The sequence below is a fragment of the Camelus bactrianus genome, chromosome 5, assembly GCF_048773025.1.
Source record: "Camelus bactrianus isolate YW-2024 breed Bactrian camel chromosome 5, ASM4877302v1, whole genome shotgun sequence".
Classification (NCBI taxonomy): Eukaryota; Metazoa; Chordata; class Mammalia; order Artiodactyla; family Camelidae; genus Camelus; species Camelus bactrianus.
In genome coordinates, this window is record NC_133543.1 from 75,306,528 (window position 1) to 75,326,026 (window position 19,499).

At 38.5% G+C, this 19,499-nt stretch overlaps 1 protein-coding gene across 4 annotated transcripts in view; it reads right to left on the minus strand.

Moving 5' to 3' along the window:
- PARD3B (par-3 family cell polarity regulator beta) overlaps positions 1 to 19,499 on the minus strand; it is a 944,975-nt gene that overhangs the window by 418,574 nt on the left and 506,902 nt on the right. For all 4 annotated transcript variants that reach the window (XM_074364121.1, XM_074364119.1, XM_074364120.1 and 1 more), the window contains exon 11: positions 7,645 to 7,830. In XM_074364121.1, the coding sequence (XP_074220222.1) occupies positions 7,645 to 7,830 (186 nt within the window). The remainder of the gene's footprint in view (positions 1 to 7,644; positions 7,831 to 19,499) is intronic.

Consider the following 19,499-nt stretch of genomic DNA (forward strand, 5'->3'; position numbering starts at 1 on the left):
AAGAGAAGGAAGCCACGGCAAAGAACTAGCCTCAGCAAAACATGAGCAGGCGTGAGGGAGTGGGCTGCCTAACCCAGGAGTAATTGGCTGAGGCCCAAGGCCAGTCTGCATTAGGCCAGGGTGCTGAGAGGATTAATCACAACCAGATGTTGGCTCCTGCCTCTGCCTGTTTCTAATGCGGCCCTTGGTGAAGCCTTCTGGGTTATCGTCAACGCTCAGGGCCCAAACCCCAAAGCTTGACTTCAGACCACAGAGCAGCATTTCCTTGGAGTAGGGTGGGGCTCCAGGCAAGACAGCACCTGACTGAGGGAGAGGACTGCTCTGAACAAATCTTTCTCAAGGTGCTCAAATCACTCTATGACAACATCTGCTTACCGTATTTTTTTTTGGGGGGGGGGATTCAACCTAGAAAGAGCCTTGCATTCCAGATTGCAATCATTTAACTTCATTTTCAAACAACAGCAATGAAAGGAAAAGAATAAATCAAGATTTTAACGTCTAGTTTTTAAAACAAAGATAATAAAGAAAGCTGGTAAGACTAGAAAGCAGCATGTACGTTCTTGTCTTGAAGGGTACCCACCTACACTGGTCAATGTTTTATATCATCTGTCCTAACACAATTTCTACCAATATGAACAGCACCATTCTTCCCCAATGAGAGCTCAATTTTCCAGAAACAACAAACTGCACTGCGGTGTATACACCATGGTGACTTGGCCCACACTCTTGTCTCCAAAATGCCCTTTGCATTCCTGCTCACCTGTGAATATCTATTCTTTAAAACAAAGCTCAGCAAATGCCTTCCATTTGCAGTTTTCTTCACAGGTACAACGAATTGCTCCATCTCAACATTCACGATGCTTTTATATTTGTCTACCAGAGACCTTATCTTTTAGAGTTATGTATGTATTTATTCTGCTTCCTGTATTACTCCTTTTTAAATTTCAGTCTGCAGTCTGCTCTATATTGTATGACTTGCTGTACCTGTTCAAGAGGTGCTTGCTACATTGAGTCCCTTGAAACATCTTTCATTCGGGTTCTTTGGACCTGGTGTCAGTTCCACCTACAATGGACAAAGTCTGTAATTTACAAACTGTGACTGAGAGATCTGTGAGCCCAGGCTGGCTTGGGTATGCTGGCATACGCTCTGAGAAATGCTGTAATTCTAAAAGTGAAGCTGTCAAGTACTATCTGTATCCTGGCTCAACATCCACTTATTCAGCTATTGTAAAATTTTGAATTTATCTAATTCAGTTATTATCTTAAGAGTCTCACCCCATTTCTACACATCAAACCAGTGAAGTTCCAGCAACATACCATTTACTCAGCATACCATTTACTGGCATATGAGACTTTTTTTTTTTTAAAAGATGACTGAAGAGTATTTTTTAAAAGCATCAGAATATACATAATTCAAACCATTCTGACACAACGTTTTCAAAATGGATATAAACATTTTATATGTTTAAAACACCTTCTGTAAACATATGGTATATAAATAAATATACTGCAACTTACAGCCTTTACTATAGTCATTAGTGCACCTTCTAATTGTCTCAGCAAGACGTTTCAGAAGCACTGACTTAGAGTCATCACAAACACTCCCTGGTCTACTTTGCAGCAACAGCGCTCTGTGCTTGTTTCACACTTCTTTTTTTGTTTCCTGGCCTTTCAGTTTCCTCTCCATCTCTTCCTCTCTCCTTCTTGATTTTCTATTTTTAGTTTACTTTGAAAGTCTAGAACACTGGATAATAAAAACTTATTAAGGTGTATGTGTTATAAACGAATCAAGAAGCTTCTACATGAATGCCTAAACAGATTGGAAATTCAGAGGCCTTTTCAATGTAATGAAAGGATCTCATGCATTCACTTAAAAATGTGCACTATCGTTTGTGCTAAGATTGCTAAAAGTCTGGTCACTAAAAAATTGGACCCACAGCAGAATGCCTAGAACAAAACTCCGATTGCATTATGAACTCAGTGTCTCCTGTAAATACTCATAATGAAGGTGAATATAGCTTTTCAGGTGAAAGGTACTGTTTTCAAAGTATCATGATCATGTTATATCAACTTTCATAGATTATAATTTCATTTTTGATGAGGTCTACCAACTCTTACATTTTGTCAAGCCTATTGAGACAATCGTGGAGTTCAAGTATATGTCGAAATGATACAGAGTTCTAAAATTTTATCCAGCATGATATAAATTTATTTTCATAAAAATGTAAAAGTGATTAAAAATGGGCAAGAAAAGCAATGACTTGCTTTTGTGGGATTTTTAAGAGTAATGTTACATTATATCTTTACAAAATAGTTACTATTGCAGAAGACTGATAAATAATAAGCTGGATTATTTTAATACATACTAATATTTTTGTCTTTTTTAGTAAAAAGGAAATCGGTTTAAAATAGTTGGCATAACAGTTGATTTTTTTTTTTCACATTGAAGTTAGTAATTTTTTTTAAGGAAAAATTTTTATTGGTATACAGTGATGGTGAATTTTTCTAGGCGAAGTTCTTCTTTTAATTGTTCATAGACTATCACATTTTTGCGGTTGGATGAAATGTTAGAGTTTGGCTTCTAACAGCTGAGAATTTGCAATAAAGCTATTTACATACCCAGGCAGTATGGTCCTTTTGTCAGAGGTAAGAACCTGGACGACATGACTACTGGTAATGATATTTACAGATCCCCACCCATAGAAAACACTATCAATTTTCAGAAAAATGGGTAGTTGGGAAATCATTCAACACTTGTGTTCCTTAAAAAGCTGTCCCTTTAATCTTCCTTTGAATTCATTAATTATAGATCCACCACATGATTTATAGAAACCAACAGAAATGGAGGTGGGAATTACTCAAGCTAAGAACTCCTACCACACTTCTATTAAGTGGCTTGAATGCTGTTAACTGCTCCGTATCACGAAGAGACTTGGAGATTGAGGATTAAGCACTGTGTTGCTGGAAATTCTAGAACTGTGTATACTTTCCAAAAGTTCATACTTTAGTCATTTTAAAATAGAGGGATTGCCTGTATTACTTAAAATTTCTTTTTTACCCATTACTAAATGGTAGATTGTGCAATTCTGCATCTCTCAGAACGAGTATTCCAAATTTCCTTAGCACACAAGAATCAAATTACTTAAATTATGTCTATTTCATATTCTGAGTGCATGCTTTTGCAATTAGCTATGTCAGGCATTTTTCTTTCATTTAATTTCATCATCATCAAGTAGTATTTCTTAAGGACAAACCTGGCTAATTAATTTTCTAAAGAATAACAGGTATTCTTAAATTCATTCTCTCTATTTAAGAGCCTTTAAATAATCTGCCTGATATATGGCATTTTTCCCTTAGCAAAAACTGCCTTTAAATTTTAATTTTTCACATTATTGTTTCACGGTTTCAATAGAACACATTCCACTTCCACAGTGAGTATATTCAAATAAAAAACGTCATTCAAAATTAGCACAACAGACTCCATGGGATTTTTATTCTTACTACATAGTGTGTTAATATTCTACCTTAGTTTTTAAAAATATCACTATTCTAGTTATATATTTTCTAAAAATGATTCATTTTGAAGATAGAAAAAGAAGAAAAAGAAGCAGTTTAAGTTAGTGTAGTCAATAGATGTAAAAAGGCATTGTCTCTAAAAAATATTCAGTTAACTAGTACATCACAAGCAAAGCAAAAGAAAGCCACTGATCTCAGAATTCAAAATGTTTAACAAATGAGGATGAAATTATCTGAGGTCTTCAAACTGATCATCGAGACTTTTATGTGTGCTTCCTTGGAAAAAGGAAAAGCTCATTTTATGTAGATTTTGGGAAAGAATATTTTTCTCAAGTTTTTTTTCCTGACTGCAACAAAGACAATATGTCATTTCATTTACCAGTAACAACAACACATTCACTTTAAATTCCAATCACAAAAAGGAAATTTTAGAAAAGCATCCTCATGAAATCCTAATTTCATTCCACTCATAGTTCTCGGTTCATGAGAAGTGATCATACATACTTGTGTCTAGCATAATTTGGTTCTGGAAGCAATTACATTACACTTCAGGGGCAAATGCCCAGGAAAAATGACCAAAACTAAAATGAAACCAGGGACTTTTAATGCATGTTATTATTTAAGCAAATCAGCATCAATACTCTAAGTTGCATTTGGCTGCTATGGTCAGTGGTCACTGGCTGTACACTGAAAAGTACAGCTCAGAGAGATGCTTCAGAGGGTCTACAAAGGATTCCGCAGCCTACAGCCACCTTAAATGGCAACTGCTGCTGCCTGACAACAGCAGGGAAGAGTGTCTGGGCTTTGCTTCTTGACTTGCAGGCTGGAATTTAAATATTAAGGTGAGATTAAGCACGTGAATAATCCTGAATAGAGTGAAAATACTGTTAGATTGCTGTTGGAGTAGGTGAGGGTTTCACTTTTAAGAGGGAATTATAGGGTAGCTGGATGCTTTTATTTTCAAAGAGAGACTTACATCTCTATTAGAAGTGACTCAAATAAGAGATGGAATGATAGCAACAACCAGTGAGGAAAGAGGAGGGGAAAAAAAAAAAAGATGCCCTCAATTATAGTCACAGTCATCCAGCAGTTCTACACCTGGCAAGAAGTAGCCTATCTTTGTTTACACCAGTGGAAGTCCCCAGGAGAACACAGCGCACAGAATCCACAGGAAGAATTTGGTCATACTTTTCAAAGTAGTTTAGTTTTCAAAAATCCACCTTCCCTAAAGGGAAAACACCTTGATAACCAATTAGTGGTATGAAGGGCCGGAGAAAAAGAGTGTGCTCTGGCGGAAAGATGATTTTGTTGATTTCAGGTAAAAAAAATCTTGGGCCAGATGCTAAAGTGGATGCTACCCCTGCTTATCTCCCCTCTGCCCCAGGGACAGTGCAGTCTGTTACATGTGTATCTTCTAAACAGGGAAAGGAACAAAGTCTCAAAACAATGTTTCTAAGACCTAATCCTGAATCACAGAACAGGTGGCAGTTTTCTGAGGAGTAACAGTGGATTATTGAAACAGCAAATACTTTTTTCCCTCCCAGTTAATCAGATTCCTTTTGAGCAAAGTTTAGGCCTCTACCCTCTACACGGCAAAAAGTAAACAAGACAAATGGAACTAAACATTCACAAAAAGGCTAAATTCATGATTGATGCCGCTTACGATTTAAGATCAGCTATAAATATGCTGTCCGGTAGTTTTTAATGGTGTGATGGTCTGACTCAGCAGACCAGTGTCAGGAAAGAAATTTACACAAATGGAAAGTGAAATCTTTCTTCAAGAAACAGGACTGTTAGAAACTGCTTAGGTAAGGAGATGCTCACTTATGCAAACGTGGATATACATATTAAACCTGCTCTCCAATATCTGCTTGAGCTTAAATTATTGCCCATTAAAAAAACTAAGATGTTTGCTTTTAATTTCCAAAACTTCATTTCAGTTTCAATTTTACGTGGAATACATTCTGCAAATAGAGCTGTCATTAGGAATGAGAAGATGTCAAGCTGGTATCCACAAATATGACCAAGATTCATCCTCAAACACAGCACATGTTTAGATGGCTTGGCTAAGGATGACAAGCATGACATAAGACAACTCCAGGGCAACAGCCTCTGATCTCTGGAAATATGAATAGATGAGATCAAAGAGCCTTCATCGCAGGACAGCGCAGCACAGGCTCGGAAGTCAGACTCCCCGAATTCTGATCTTAGCTTAAGCAATTCCTGGCTTTGAGACCATAAGCCAGGCAGTAGCCACTGCAATCTGCAATTCTGCTTTGATAACATGGCATGGTAATAATCCCGTGGAAATGTGAAGAATAAAATTAGAGAATCTGTCTAAAATCTTGACATAGGGTCCACATACATTAAGCACAAAACAGTATCAATGTTAATTGATGTTGTTGTTATTACTATCATTTCCCTTCTGCTCCTCGTTCAGCATTTCTGAGCCAGATTGGAGAGGCTGATAGACTGGATGATTGGCCCCAGTTCTTCAGCCTTCTCTGCATCCAGACCTTTGCCATCACCTCACCATGGGTGGACTGTTTCCCTACCCCTCGGGCTGATCTTGGATTCAGTCATATGACTTGCTTTGGCCACTGGTGTGCGTTGAGGAGTGACAGTGTGCCAGTTTGGAGCCCAGAACTTAAGAGCTTCAGCCACTGCTGCTGGCCCTCTGACACCAACTAGCCTGGCAGTTCAAGTCCTGCTGAAACACGTGGTGCACACTCAGATCTGTAGATCTGTGCTGTGAAAGAGACATGCCAGCCTGAATCAGAGCCTCTCTAGCTGCCCTGAAGAGCCAGGAGGAAAATGAAGGTTTACAGAGGTATATTTCTGAAATTTTGTCATTACTTAATATGCAGCAGAAGCTAACTGATCCAAGGAGTGCATTAGAGAGTTGTCTAGCCACAACACGTTGCTTATAACAGACATTAGCTCAGTGCCTAGGTCTGAAGCACAAGTGGAATGGTAAGTGGGAGGAGACCAAGGCTTCAACAAAACCAGGATCCTAGAACTGGGGGCTCCTGCAAATTCTAACTAGGCCCTCTTGGCTTGTGAGTGGGAGAGGACATGCGTTATTCATATCCAGATTGTTTAAGAATGGCTAATGGCTAATCAAAGTTTATCATGGGCATGGCGCTAGGCACTTTTTCTTTTCTTTTTGTCCTCACAAGAGCACTAGCAGGTAGGCATTATGAATTTTACTCATTTTACACATGAGGAAACTGAGGCATAAAGAGGACAGATAACTTGCCTACATTCACCGAGGGTGAGATGTTAAGGGAGGATTCAAACCCTGGAAATCTCACTGTACATCGTGAGATGATGGTGGTGGTGAGGATAGCTGATGATACGCACAAACATGTTTTCCCCCTCTCTATAACCACATCACCGCTCTAATCACATTGTGTATAGTATTTTATCTAATCCTTCCAACCCTATACATTAGGTATTACTATTAATACTGTGCTAGTTAGAGCACATGGAGGTGGAGTTGCATTCGAACCCAGGCAAATCTAGTTAACCATTATATTAAGTGGACAGCTACGATCACGTTGCCCACCCCAGTGTGAAAGGGCAGAATCACGTTCTTTCCTTTTTATCTGGAAACATGTAAGCTTCTCCAAGTTCAAAGGCAAATACGCATTCCTGGCACCACGGTCATCTTCCATTGGATAAAATGCGATGAATGACCTTCAATTTACGCTACAGTCACTCTCAGACTCCACTGACCTCTCATTCTCACAAGCACAAGAAGTATCAGATTCCTATTTGTTGTCTTGATGTCGACTTGTTTTTAAGTTTGCTTTTTCTGATTATGTATTTTTAGGTTTAACTTTGTTAGGTTACAAATTCGGAGGAATCCTAACCATGATAGAAAGAATTCAAGAAAGAATATTAATCATAATGGGTTGTTAGAACTATCTCCAGGGCATGAAATTAACCACTGAAAGTATGAAAACAAACTGCTGCTCAGATCTGTTCATATGTCCATTTCCAACATCTGGCAGAAAAGCCTCAGTGGTCTCCAGCCTTCAGACACTTTCTCCATCTGGTCCCCAAGCACAACAGCTACATCTCTAAGTATCTTCACACCAATGTGCAAACATCTTTCCTACTCACCTTAAAAGCAGCACCTCCATGGATGATGGACTTGATGAAAATTCCCAAGTCTGTTCCAGTTTCTCGAGATTTGTTCCCCTTCAAGCTCACCCCAAGACCAGCAGAACCAGAATCATTCAGGGGGATCTCAAAGGTGAGCTGCTCAGTTGTCTCCAGGGAGAGTGCACAGCAGTCAGGTTCTCCTTTCTGTTGGGGAAGCACATGTGGAAAGAGTGAAGGGAATATTAATATTTACATGCTCAGAAGGCCAACCACGGATGCAGATGGCAAGATGGGATGACTGGACCTCTAAAAGCTGTAATCCTGCTCTGAGTGGGCAAAGGTTGGTCTTCTCTCTCTGCAGAGGGCCACCACCACATCAACGGAGTGGAAGGGGGCAGTTCTTGGGAATAATATTTGGTGATGGTCAACAGAGAGGATTCTTTGGCAAGGCAGTCATACCATTTGAAACATTCCATATTTGGAAATTCAGCAGAATATTCTCAATAATTAGACATTACTTAGGGACTCTTAGGTACCAGAAAAGATCTTAACTGATAACGTGATCTCAACACCTCCATTTTACAGATGCAGAAGCAGAGATCAGTGCAGAAACATGCTAAAATTTGGGGGAATATTTGGCTTATATCATTTAAAACATATCATTTACCACTGAAGCAATGCTACTGATAAACACTGTCAGTAAGATATAGAGCACTAAAAACAAAATGTTAATTTTAAAGTTAGAGATATGATTTTTAATACACATCACGGAATTAAATTTCATTTTGTCAAAACTCGCACCTTAAGCTTGCTTTTTGGATAGTATAACTCGCTGGCAATTAGTTATTGCACCTAAACAAAACTGATGATGCATAACAAACATTCACATCCTCTTTGACAAATGACACCTAGCCACAAGTATAGCTGTTCTTAAAAAAATATAGAGTATGGTGGCAAAAGGCATAATTAGGGTTCAGGTCTTCAAGGAGAAGCATGCGATTAATCATATCTGGTCCTTCGTGTTTTCAAATACACAGCAGCGGGGAGAGAGGTGCTGCCCACATGACAAACTGTGCAGGTGCCTCTTCTGCATCCTTCCCAAGCTTGCAGAATTGTGAAACTCTGCCCCAGTGTTTAACTGAAAAATCTGAAAATGAGATAGCCCTGGAAACCATCAACTCACTCGAGGTCGGTAGTTCCTTCCTCTCTGTAATTATGTCTAGAGACTCTCATCTTAAGGTCACTTTGAGGGATGCTTATGTAAAATTATGTATTTTAAAAATTACCATGAATGTCTGAATGTCAGTCACAAAATAACAGCTATAAAATCAGAAGTAGCAAATAACCCACAATTAAAACAGGATGAAGAGGTCTGATCATAGCCAGATCCACTGACATGGCATTTTCAACTCCTCCCAAAACAGAGGAAGTCCATGTCTAGCTGTAGAGAAATAGTTCCTTCATTTAATTTCATTGTAAATGAAGTTAGCTGTAAAGGTTTTGACAATGGGTAGTTTCAAAGAAATGAAACTTTATTGCTTAATTTAATAAACCTATTACAGGTTGGCTCTTTAACTTATCATATTATTATCTAAGAAACAAATCCCATTGTTTGATACAAACTAGCTGTCTTTTTTTTTTCCCCATTGGAATGCCAGAGTTAAATACTAAATATAAATTATTAGCCTTCATTTTTGCCTTCCAAAATGTCCAGTTTAGAATCTATAACATTTCAAAATCATTTATGTTTCCAGGCCTCTCTGAGATTGGGTTAATTTCAGACTAATCAGGTTCCACTGAATTAAAGTGTAAATTTAAAAAAAAAAAGGCTATTTTCACTAGAAGTTTGTGAACACTATTTTAGAGAAGAACTAGAAAGCTTCTCTGGCTTTTTATCTACCAGAGACAAAGCAACACAAAGACAAGTTTTGCTGGAGTAATACCTTCAAACCACTTTATTCCATAGTCAGTTTTCTTTTGTCAATTGAGTTTAATTCCCAGTAAGACTGAGAACAACTATTTGCACAAACCCCTTTCATTTATTACGTAAGTGGTAAAAACAAAATTGACACTAGGTGATACTATGGTTCTCTCTTCTTTGGAAACTTAATTTACCCTTTTTAAGTCCCTGATATCTGAGAGCTGAAAATATAACAAAAGTAAACCAGTGGCTAACAATGTTTGCACGGTTCACAGCAATCCTGTGAGGTTTATTATGATGCCCACTTTACAGATGGGGAAACTGAGGTATGCAACAGGCAAGTACCATGCTTACAGTCCATAAGGTTTATCGATGTTGGAGCTTTGTGAAGCCCAGACAGTGTGGCTCCTGTGACAGACACTTAACTGCTATACTACTCTTCAACTTCTGAGGGTCGCTGTGACTCGACCTAGCCACTAGAAATTCCAAGACAGATTCCTGTCTTGGAGTCTGACAGTAAGACATCATTCAATTTCACATTCTCCACCCAACTATACTGATGTTTTACATCTTTCTTATGAAGTTATAATTAGTGGTATCTAAGAATAGCAAACTTCCCAATGGCGAAGGAAGCCATTACTGTAGTTAACACAGCCATTTCCTCTGTTAGAAATAAATGTCCCTTTACCTAACGTGCAAAAAAAAAAAAAAAAAAAAAAAAAAATCAATAGGCTGAATGCTTCCTCCTGATAACTTTGGTTTGACTAGCAACTCTGAAAACTAAACTCAAACCTTGCCATACTGCATTGTGAAGCAGGGAAAATGCCCCAAATGCAGGACCTTAGTGAGAGCATGAGCCCAAAGGCAGCGGCACATCCAGACCTTGGGCCCTCCCGGGCTTCCTGTCTTTTAGACAAGACCCCTTCCCTCACTTCGTCAGGAGTCTCCCTGGCTTTTTCCACCCACAGGTAATTGGGGTGGGGGGTTGGATCCAAAAAGGCTGACATGGTAAGGGAAATCATGTGAATTTCATTAATTTATTTTCTGTCTCTTCATTATTTCTTATTCTTTGCCACTAGAGGCCATGTCTGTAAATACCAAGTCCTTAAGGTTCCAAGAGCCAGGTCCAGAATGGATGTCCAGATGCCTCGACTACATGTGCCCAGGTCTAATGCCCTAGCACCTGCCCAGGGCCACCCACACAGGATCTTCAACTTGGGCTTTCTTGACCTCAGCATGGCTGACATCTGTGGCCTGATAATTCCTTGCTATGGCAGCTGTCCTGTGCATTGTAGGACATTATGATCTAGCAGAATCCTTGGCTACTATCCACTAGTACTTCCCTCCCCAGTTGTGACAACCAAAAATGCCCTTAGACGATGCCAAATACCCGCTGGGGTCAAAATCACCTTTGAGTGAACACCACTGCCCTGAATCAACAATTGCAAATGCAGCTAAGTTCAAGACAGCCAGGGTTCAGAGAGGCATTTGGGACCTCAGTGCTATCTGGTGGTAAGTTCCCAAGTAGCAGTAAAAGCCCCTGCAGCTGACTGGGTCTCAGGCTCACAGGTTCATGACTGACCCCTGAGATGGTCAAAATGAACCAAGGAAGTCTGCACTTAGTTATCTCCCTGGCTATATGGCGGCTAATTTTCCAGGGCAGAAACATGAACTTTGTGGGAAGAACAGAGTATAAAAGTGATGAATATTAAATCATTGCTCTACATACAAAATGCTGCCTTTTACTCATAAAGAACCCAGCAGAAAAATGCAGCCCACCAAGCTGTGTTCGTTAGGTTCGTTATGCTTAACTATATACTGTTTTTGTACTTTTTATTAAGAGTCATAGAATTATATAAGATAGTACTGACACAAAGACTTTTAATCATGAAAATATAGCACAATATTAAATAAAGCTTATATACAGTGCATTTCAATATGTAACATATACTCTATACACATATTCAGACACCTACTCATCTGCCTGCCCGCCCTCCAACCGTTCCATCCACCTGCATAGAAAACACTCGGTGACCTACCTCCACTGCAATATGAACCATCATTTTCTTCTTTATAATTTTTTCCCCAAATATTTCTCAATCATTATGAAAAAATGTTTTTAAAAGGAATTTATGAAGATTTAAGAACCATGTGCTGTGTTACTGTACTGCCAAGTGCAGTGACAGTAAACACATCTCTATAACACACATGCACGTTTACACACACAGTAGGTACACACAAGCACAAACATGTATTCTAATACCATGTATATTAGATACAGTATTTATATACCCTACAGTAATATTTATTCTTTAGAACTACACACAGTATATATAATACGTACATGTTTTGTAAATACGGGTGCATGTGAGTGTACACACTAGCTCCTCTTACAGTCACCAGTGACCTTCATGTTCGCAAATCCGGTGGTCAGTTCATCCTCAGCTTTCATCTTACTTGATCTCCAGTAGCATTAGACCCACTTTATCAAGCTCTGCTCCTGAAACACCTTCTTCCCGCCATGCTGGGACACTTCTTTTCGGTGTTCAACTACTTCGCTCTCTACTCCTTTCCAAGACCCTTTGCCCATTCTTCTCATCTCACCAATCCCAGGACACCAGTGTCCTAAGAATCAACTATCTGGCCTTTTCCCTTCTCTCCCATCCTCACTTTCTAAGTTACCGCATCTAACGTCTGCCCCCAGTCCTCGGCATCACCTCTTCCCTCTGCTGGGTGTGCTCCCCCCTCACACCCCTGCAGGCCTCCTTCCCTCACTACCCCCAGTTCTCTGTTCAAATGTCAGCTTTTCATTCCCTCACTACCCCCAGTTCTCTGTTCAAATGTCAGCTTTTCAGTGAGGATGTCCCTGGCCAGTTTAAAGTTGTTGTAAGCCCTGCCCAGTCCCGCCCTACCCATGTCCGTTGCCCTGACCTGCCTTTTCTCCACTGCATTTGTCTTATACTGTCTAGTTGCTTGCTTACTTTTTAAAAATAGCCTTTTGAATGCAAAAACTTTTATATTGTTCTTCTTTTTTTTCCATCAATGTATCACTGTTACTTAAAACAGTGCCAAACTCAAAAATAGGCACTGGATAAATATTTGTTGAATAAATAAATTAATACATATGAGTAAGTGTCCAATAGGAAATGCCGCCTATCTGTATACACGTGTATCTGTGAATGCATATTTGTGTGACTGTATATACATATATATATGCAAATGAATAAATTGTTGGCACCACATTTGATTCCTACTGTTCTAGATTTCATTAATTTAAATGCTTATACAAATTATTTTTCACATTAAAAATAATTATAAAAAGCATAAAGCATCACAGTTATAAGAAACCTTAAAAGTAACCTAGTCTAACCTCCCTTTTCATATCACGTTTCCTCCTCCCAGGAGAGATGACAACCCAGCTCAGCTTCAAACCACAGATTCTCAATGAAGGCACCAAGACGTGTCATAGCTACCAATCTGTGATGGACACTAGACTGTTCATGACTTAAAATTACATCATGTACTTCAAATCGTAAGTGAACACTGCAAACAGCAATCTTCATGGTATATTTCATTAAGTTTGGGAAGCACTGTGGTCAAGTACCCGAAGCTGCATTATTTATCTACCTAGCACGTCTTCCTTTCTATCCATCCACGCATGTACATATACGTGTGCACATACACATATATAACTGAAAGTCTCCTAAGATACCTATCCAGAGGGCAACACATTCTAATATTTTCTGTGCTATTTCATTTTTTTAAATTTGCCACAACCCACAACATTGATTTCATAATCCAAAAATGAATCACTGTTTTTAATTTGGAAAACACTGCAATGATTTTATATATATATATAAAATATATATAAAACATATATATATATATATGTATATATATGTATATATAAAACATGTATATATATATACACACACACACATATATATACACACATATACACATACATACTATTTTTATTAAATAAAAAAAGAAATGAAGTGCAAAACCAAATGATGAGTAAAATGTTAACTGCCTTTTCCTTCCTCATTTCTATAAGCCATTTTAATGCTTTATCCCATCCATCCATAACCTTAACCTTTTGTTCTCATTTATGCAAACTTTCTTCAAGTTCTTACAGATGTTTTTTCTGTTATTATCCTGATTATATATATTTCCCTTTCTCCTTCCCATTCAGTTATTTCCTTTTCTAATTCTCCATTCTCTTATTTTTTTCCCCTGTAATACTATTTCTGTTTCTAAGCATAATGAATACCCTCTCACAGTTGGAATTCAGATGAGACTGACCCATTGTGGCCTGAGTGACGAGAGTCAATCATTGGGGCTGGGGTGGGGTGGTACAGACAGCTCAGTGATAGAGCACATGCTTAGCACGCACAAGGTCCTGGGTTCAACCCCCAGCACTTCCATTTAAAAAAAACAAAAGAGCCTATCATCAAATTTTTGCAAACAAACCAGAGTGATTCAACAATTTTTTTAATCAAGTATCTACTACTTGTCACGTAAAATGGCCAATCTACATGGAACATAATTGGCAAAAAAGTTTATTGAACAACATGGGAGGGCCTTTCTGCTGCATTCACAGTATAACCCGACAGGAAGGAACAGAGTTTAAGAACAGGTAAGAGGAAACAGAGGAATCTACATAGTCGGACCTTGCCAGAAACATAACCATTTTTATCAAAAAAATATTGAAAGTAATTACTTGGCAGGAGAGAAGGAAAGAGAGGCAGGAGGATGGATGGCTAGGGGGGGCGTCTATATTATTAGATTAAGAGTGTTCCAAATGGGGCCATCTCTGAGATCACAAATGTTCTTGTATTGCAAAGCAGTGCTTGATTCACGCATGCAAGTGGTAATAACCCAGCTTTTCAAGGCCCGGGGGAATCACCAGTCTGCAGGGCCAATGTTCAATTTCCCAGAAGCCCAGGTCAGACCTGAAAGCATCCATGCTGAACCTTTTATGGCCCTCATTTCATTAAATGCAGTGCTCTTGGCTCAGCACAAGCAGGCTCTGGATGTCTTTGCCTCGCCTCCCAAATGTGTAATTAGTCTGTGTTGTGAGCAGCCTACTTTATGCAAGAGTTATGTTTCACATGCAATTATTTTGTCAATTACCAAAACTCCAACAAAAGGGCTTTAAGGAAAAAAAAAGAATATTTTTAATACTTTTTTTTTTTAATATAGAAAGCAAAAGCAATACCTGGCAATTCTGCTAGGATATTTTATAATAAGCTTAAGCACTGTAAGCTGTTGCTTTAAAAATTCTAAGAAATTTAAGGTGATGAAACTTTTGTTACAGCTAAATAAATTTTCACAACAATGAAAAGACAAGACACCTGTAAAACACTTAATTTTCTGAAATTTTTTAATCTTCTGAAAAAGCATGAGAAGCTATTATAAGCATGAAAGATTTTTGGCCAATTGGATTATATAAAGTTCAAAATGTGAATATCATCCTTGAGTGGGGATCAGAGACTCACTCCACCAGCTGGGAGGCATTTTATTTTAGACTGCACTTTTCAGAGAGTCAAGAAAAGATGACGAGGAGCTGGCACATGCCAAGGTAAGTGGTGACCTAAAGATGGTCATCGTAATGAGCAGTAAAGGACTTGCCCTCCAGTGCCGCTGAATCAGAAGGACTCTTGGTGATTTACGAGTAGACAGCTTATCTTTTAACGTCTTTTGCCCTCTGGACAATACAGACAAGTCATCAAAAAGAATCAGAGATCACTGTGCAGATAGGTTTTTAAAAATTCTGAATTATACGCTGTTGACAGTTAACCCCAAACTCACTATTATGTATCAATGATATAGAAAAGGAGAATATAAGTTAATGTTGTAGTCAGTCGGGGGAAAGCTTCATAGAACCATATGTAAGCAACACTGCCATTTACTTCTAATGAAGGAAAAATTTTAAATGATGTTGTTATGGTTAGCTCAATAATCAGTATTTTAAACATATGTCCTTATGGGACCTGTTGAGGTACACATTCATTCATTTAAAAGTAATTATTAACCAAAGACCTGAAAGAAGAAAATTCTATAAAATGTTTGTAATTGAGACACTTTTTCATGTTTTTTGAAATCCATTCCCCAGAAAAGGGACAGAAGGGGGAAACTACTGAGAGCAAAAGCTGATCTCTGACTGAACTTATCAAAATACAATTTTCTTTAAGTAAAGGATTAATCTAATACCAGAAAACAAATGTCAAAAAATGACCATTCTTTTACTGCCTGTTCAATATAAAAGTACCTTAATGTAATACTAAATCAGAGATTAAAACTAACAAAAGTAAAGTAAGTCAGAGTTAAGATTCCTATAGCAACCTTTTCCCCCTCTTACTTACAGTAAATACACTTGAAAGATCAGCAAATTCAACAGTTGAAGGACATTGGGAATTTTTTTTTTCCTTTTCAGATAAAGATTAAAGAAGTGAATATAGTGTTTTGTGTCATGGAAAGTAACGTAAATTATTATTTTATAATTCAGACAGTATGTGTTCATATAAAACTAGAACCTCCTTTGTTAATATCAAGGAACAACAGGTCTTTTTGTTTTGTGTTTACTCCATCCTGTTAAAAGTAGATTCAGGAAATCTGAGTAAAAATGTCTTTGAGTATTTTATAGGCAGTAATTCAGTAGGTAAATATAAGAATATAATCTCTTATATAAGATTCAAGAACAATATGACTGCAATAATCCAACAATCTGAAAAGGAAGCACAGTGGGCCTGACTGGAGGAGGAGCAGACCCATTTGAGAAGCTGGTTCTTAGGTCAAACACTTCTAATGCCTTTGCCGTCACAGATATTTTGTATGTCAGGCCACTTGCACTGAATGCCTTTAAAAGACAACAAGATCATAAAGAACAAAAACAAAACATAAATAAAAACACACAGCACTTCAAGAAGTGAGCACCAGACCATGGTGTTGTGGTACTTGTTCCACCCACAGCCCAGTGGGCCACCACTCAGGAAGGGGGTGGCACTGGCTGAACTGGAGGTGCCCCTGACCCCACGACAGTCAGTCCGCAGGCTGTGAGGGCTTCCTGAGGAAGTCTGGCCCGAGGCCATGCCCAATTAGGGCTGGCTTCAGGAGCCAAGAAACTGAGCCCTTCTAAGACTTGGATCATCCTAAGGTCTAATACACAGGGCACAGGCAATGCATGTGAGGGGAAAATGAGGGTTTCCATGATGAAAAATTCTAGGGAGAAGGTTTATATTAGGACTGCTCAGTGTCCTTAAAAGTTAGTATATATATTCCCTACTTTACTTGACCGTAGAACACATATTTGCGTGAAGCATATGATAGGAAAGTGTTCCCTAGCATACACTTAAGGAAACATTGCGTTAGAGAACACAAAGAAGGTTATGAAAGGAATGGAGCAGAGATCAGAGAAGGCTCCAGAGAGAAATCTTGCAGGTTAGGAACGAGGCCCTAAAGATGCCACACAACCTCACAGTTAAACTTTCCAGTTTCATTATTTCTGCATCACCCTTCTGTGCACATGTCATACGACACAGTTACCATCAACAACCAAGAACAATGGAAGGAAAGTCTCACGCCAGGCTTCAAAAGATGCAGAATAGCAAGTCTATTCTGAAGCTTTTAGAAGGAGGGAGTCCTTACTCCTCACAGGAGAATCAATGACATTTAGTTTGCTTGTGAGAAACTTTTAAAAAAAAATTAAATTTGTTTTGGATTGGGAGATTTCTGAAGATAGTTTAAAGACAATGAATTACAGGTTGTTTTCACTGGGCCCTTAGGAAACGTGCGGTCACAGACTAAATTCTGAAATAATTAGAGTAAAAATTTAAGAATGTTCTATATAATACCCTCCATTCTAAGTATATGTGCTATTGTTTAGGGTACAAACTCTTTTAGTAAAGACATTATAGCTCTCTTCCCAACTCAAGAATTCTAAAGGCAGGGATTACATCTCGGGTATCTGCATTCTCCCTAAGGGACCCAGTCAATGTTCTTTCACTTTAAGGCACAGAGACTCATGTTTATTAAATATAATATATAATATTATATATTATAGTAACAGTACTACCACAGCCTCCAGGAAGTAACACCATCTGGGGGAGGCAGAGTTTGTTTGCTGGTTAAGGCTTATAAGAAAATTACATTATAAAAATATAACCATCTTAACTCTTCCCTTTTCTCTGATGCCTGAGTGGCATCTGATGAGACTCCAGCTGGAAACCAATCCCTTTGAGTTTACTATTGATGATAAATAACACTAAATTCCAAGTAGAGATTGAGAAATCTCAGTGGGTAGTGACCACTTAAAATTAACAGTACATGTTTACTACTGTAATGAGAAGGTTCTTACCATACATCTAACATGCCATTGGTAGACAGACATATCATTTGCTTTTATCTTAATAATTAAATCAATTACTGTGTTAAAATTAATTTTCAGACAAAAATGACTATAAAATAAGAAGTCATTTAAGCTCTGTAGCATATGAAACCCATTAGATTTGAAATGTGGATATATCTTCCTATCGTCACTACTATAAACAAATTGAAGAGAAAGGGGAGGGAAATCGACCCAGAGTTAATTAATGGGGAAAAGTGACTGAATGTGTCGGTCAGCTGTTGCCCCCAAATACTGCATAACAAATCACCCCAAAACTGTGATATGAACAATAAGGCATTTATGCCTGGCTCACACATCTCAAGTTGATTGGGGTCCAGCTAATCTAGGCTGGGTTCAGGCAGGCTGGCCTCCAAGCTGTGGATTAGGTGTGTATCTGCTCCAAGCAACTTTCAACCTCTTTAGACCACCGGGTATCTGAAACACATTCCTCATATGATTAAAGGCAGAAATGCACAAATGAAAGTACATTTAAAACCTTTGCCCACAAAACATCTACTAACATCTCACTGGCCAAATGAATTCACATGGCCAAGTCTACAGGCTAAGGTTGGAAGATACATATACATATATATATATATGAAGAGAGAGAAAGATATGGGAAATATCAAGGGTTAATGATATATCATAGGGTTTATATTTCTCTTAATCATGTCTTTCTCTTCTTTTGGTATCACATTTTCCATTTGACACATGTATACATCATCTGCTGTCATCTGAATACTGTGTCCCCCAATATTCGTATGTTGAAATCCTAATCCCCAAAGTGATAGTTTTAAGAGGTGGGGCTTTGGGAGGTGATTAGATCATGAGGATGGCATCCTCATGAGCAGGATTGGTGCCTTTATAAAACAGACCCCACAGAGCTCCCTAGCCCCTCCGCCATATAAGATACAATAAGAAGTCTGCGACCCAGAAGAGGGCCCTCACTTGACATGCCAGCACCCTGATCTTGGACCCAGGTTCCAGAACTGTGAGAAATAAGTTCCTGCTATTTATAAGCCAGTGTGTGGTATTGTCGTAACAGCCATGACAGACTAAGACACCATCCTATAGTCGTCTTACAGTCTGAACTTCAGAGTGGCTTCCGGGTCTGTGAGGTCTCCCCAAAGCACAGGAAGTAGGCAGCCTAGATAGGGGAAGATTCCTTCTCTTACATCCCTGCACTGTTTCTTCCAGGCTCTTAAGAGGGACTGTTCAGACGGTCCCAGAGCCCTAAATAACTTGGCTGGGCTAATGAATATATTGCCTTTCACTTTATTTTTCTTCAGTATTCATCTTTCAAATGTTCCTCTCCTTTGCTGTTATGTATATAAGAAAGCAGGACAAGGGTAAGGGAGCAATTACTATAGCCTCAATTCCTGTAAAATCAGTGTGTAATTACAACAAGTTTCAAAGTTCAGCACACTTCTAATCAATAGATGCAGGTTTAGCAGGACTTCTTTCTTCCCTGAACTAAAGGCTTTTCATTTTCCAACAAAGTCAGGTGTGCTTCAAAGACTAAACAAAGACTATCTCCGTTTAGCTCATGCCTAATAAATTATT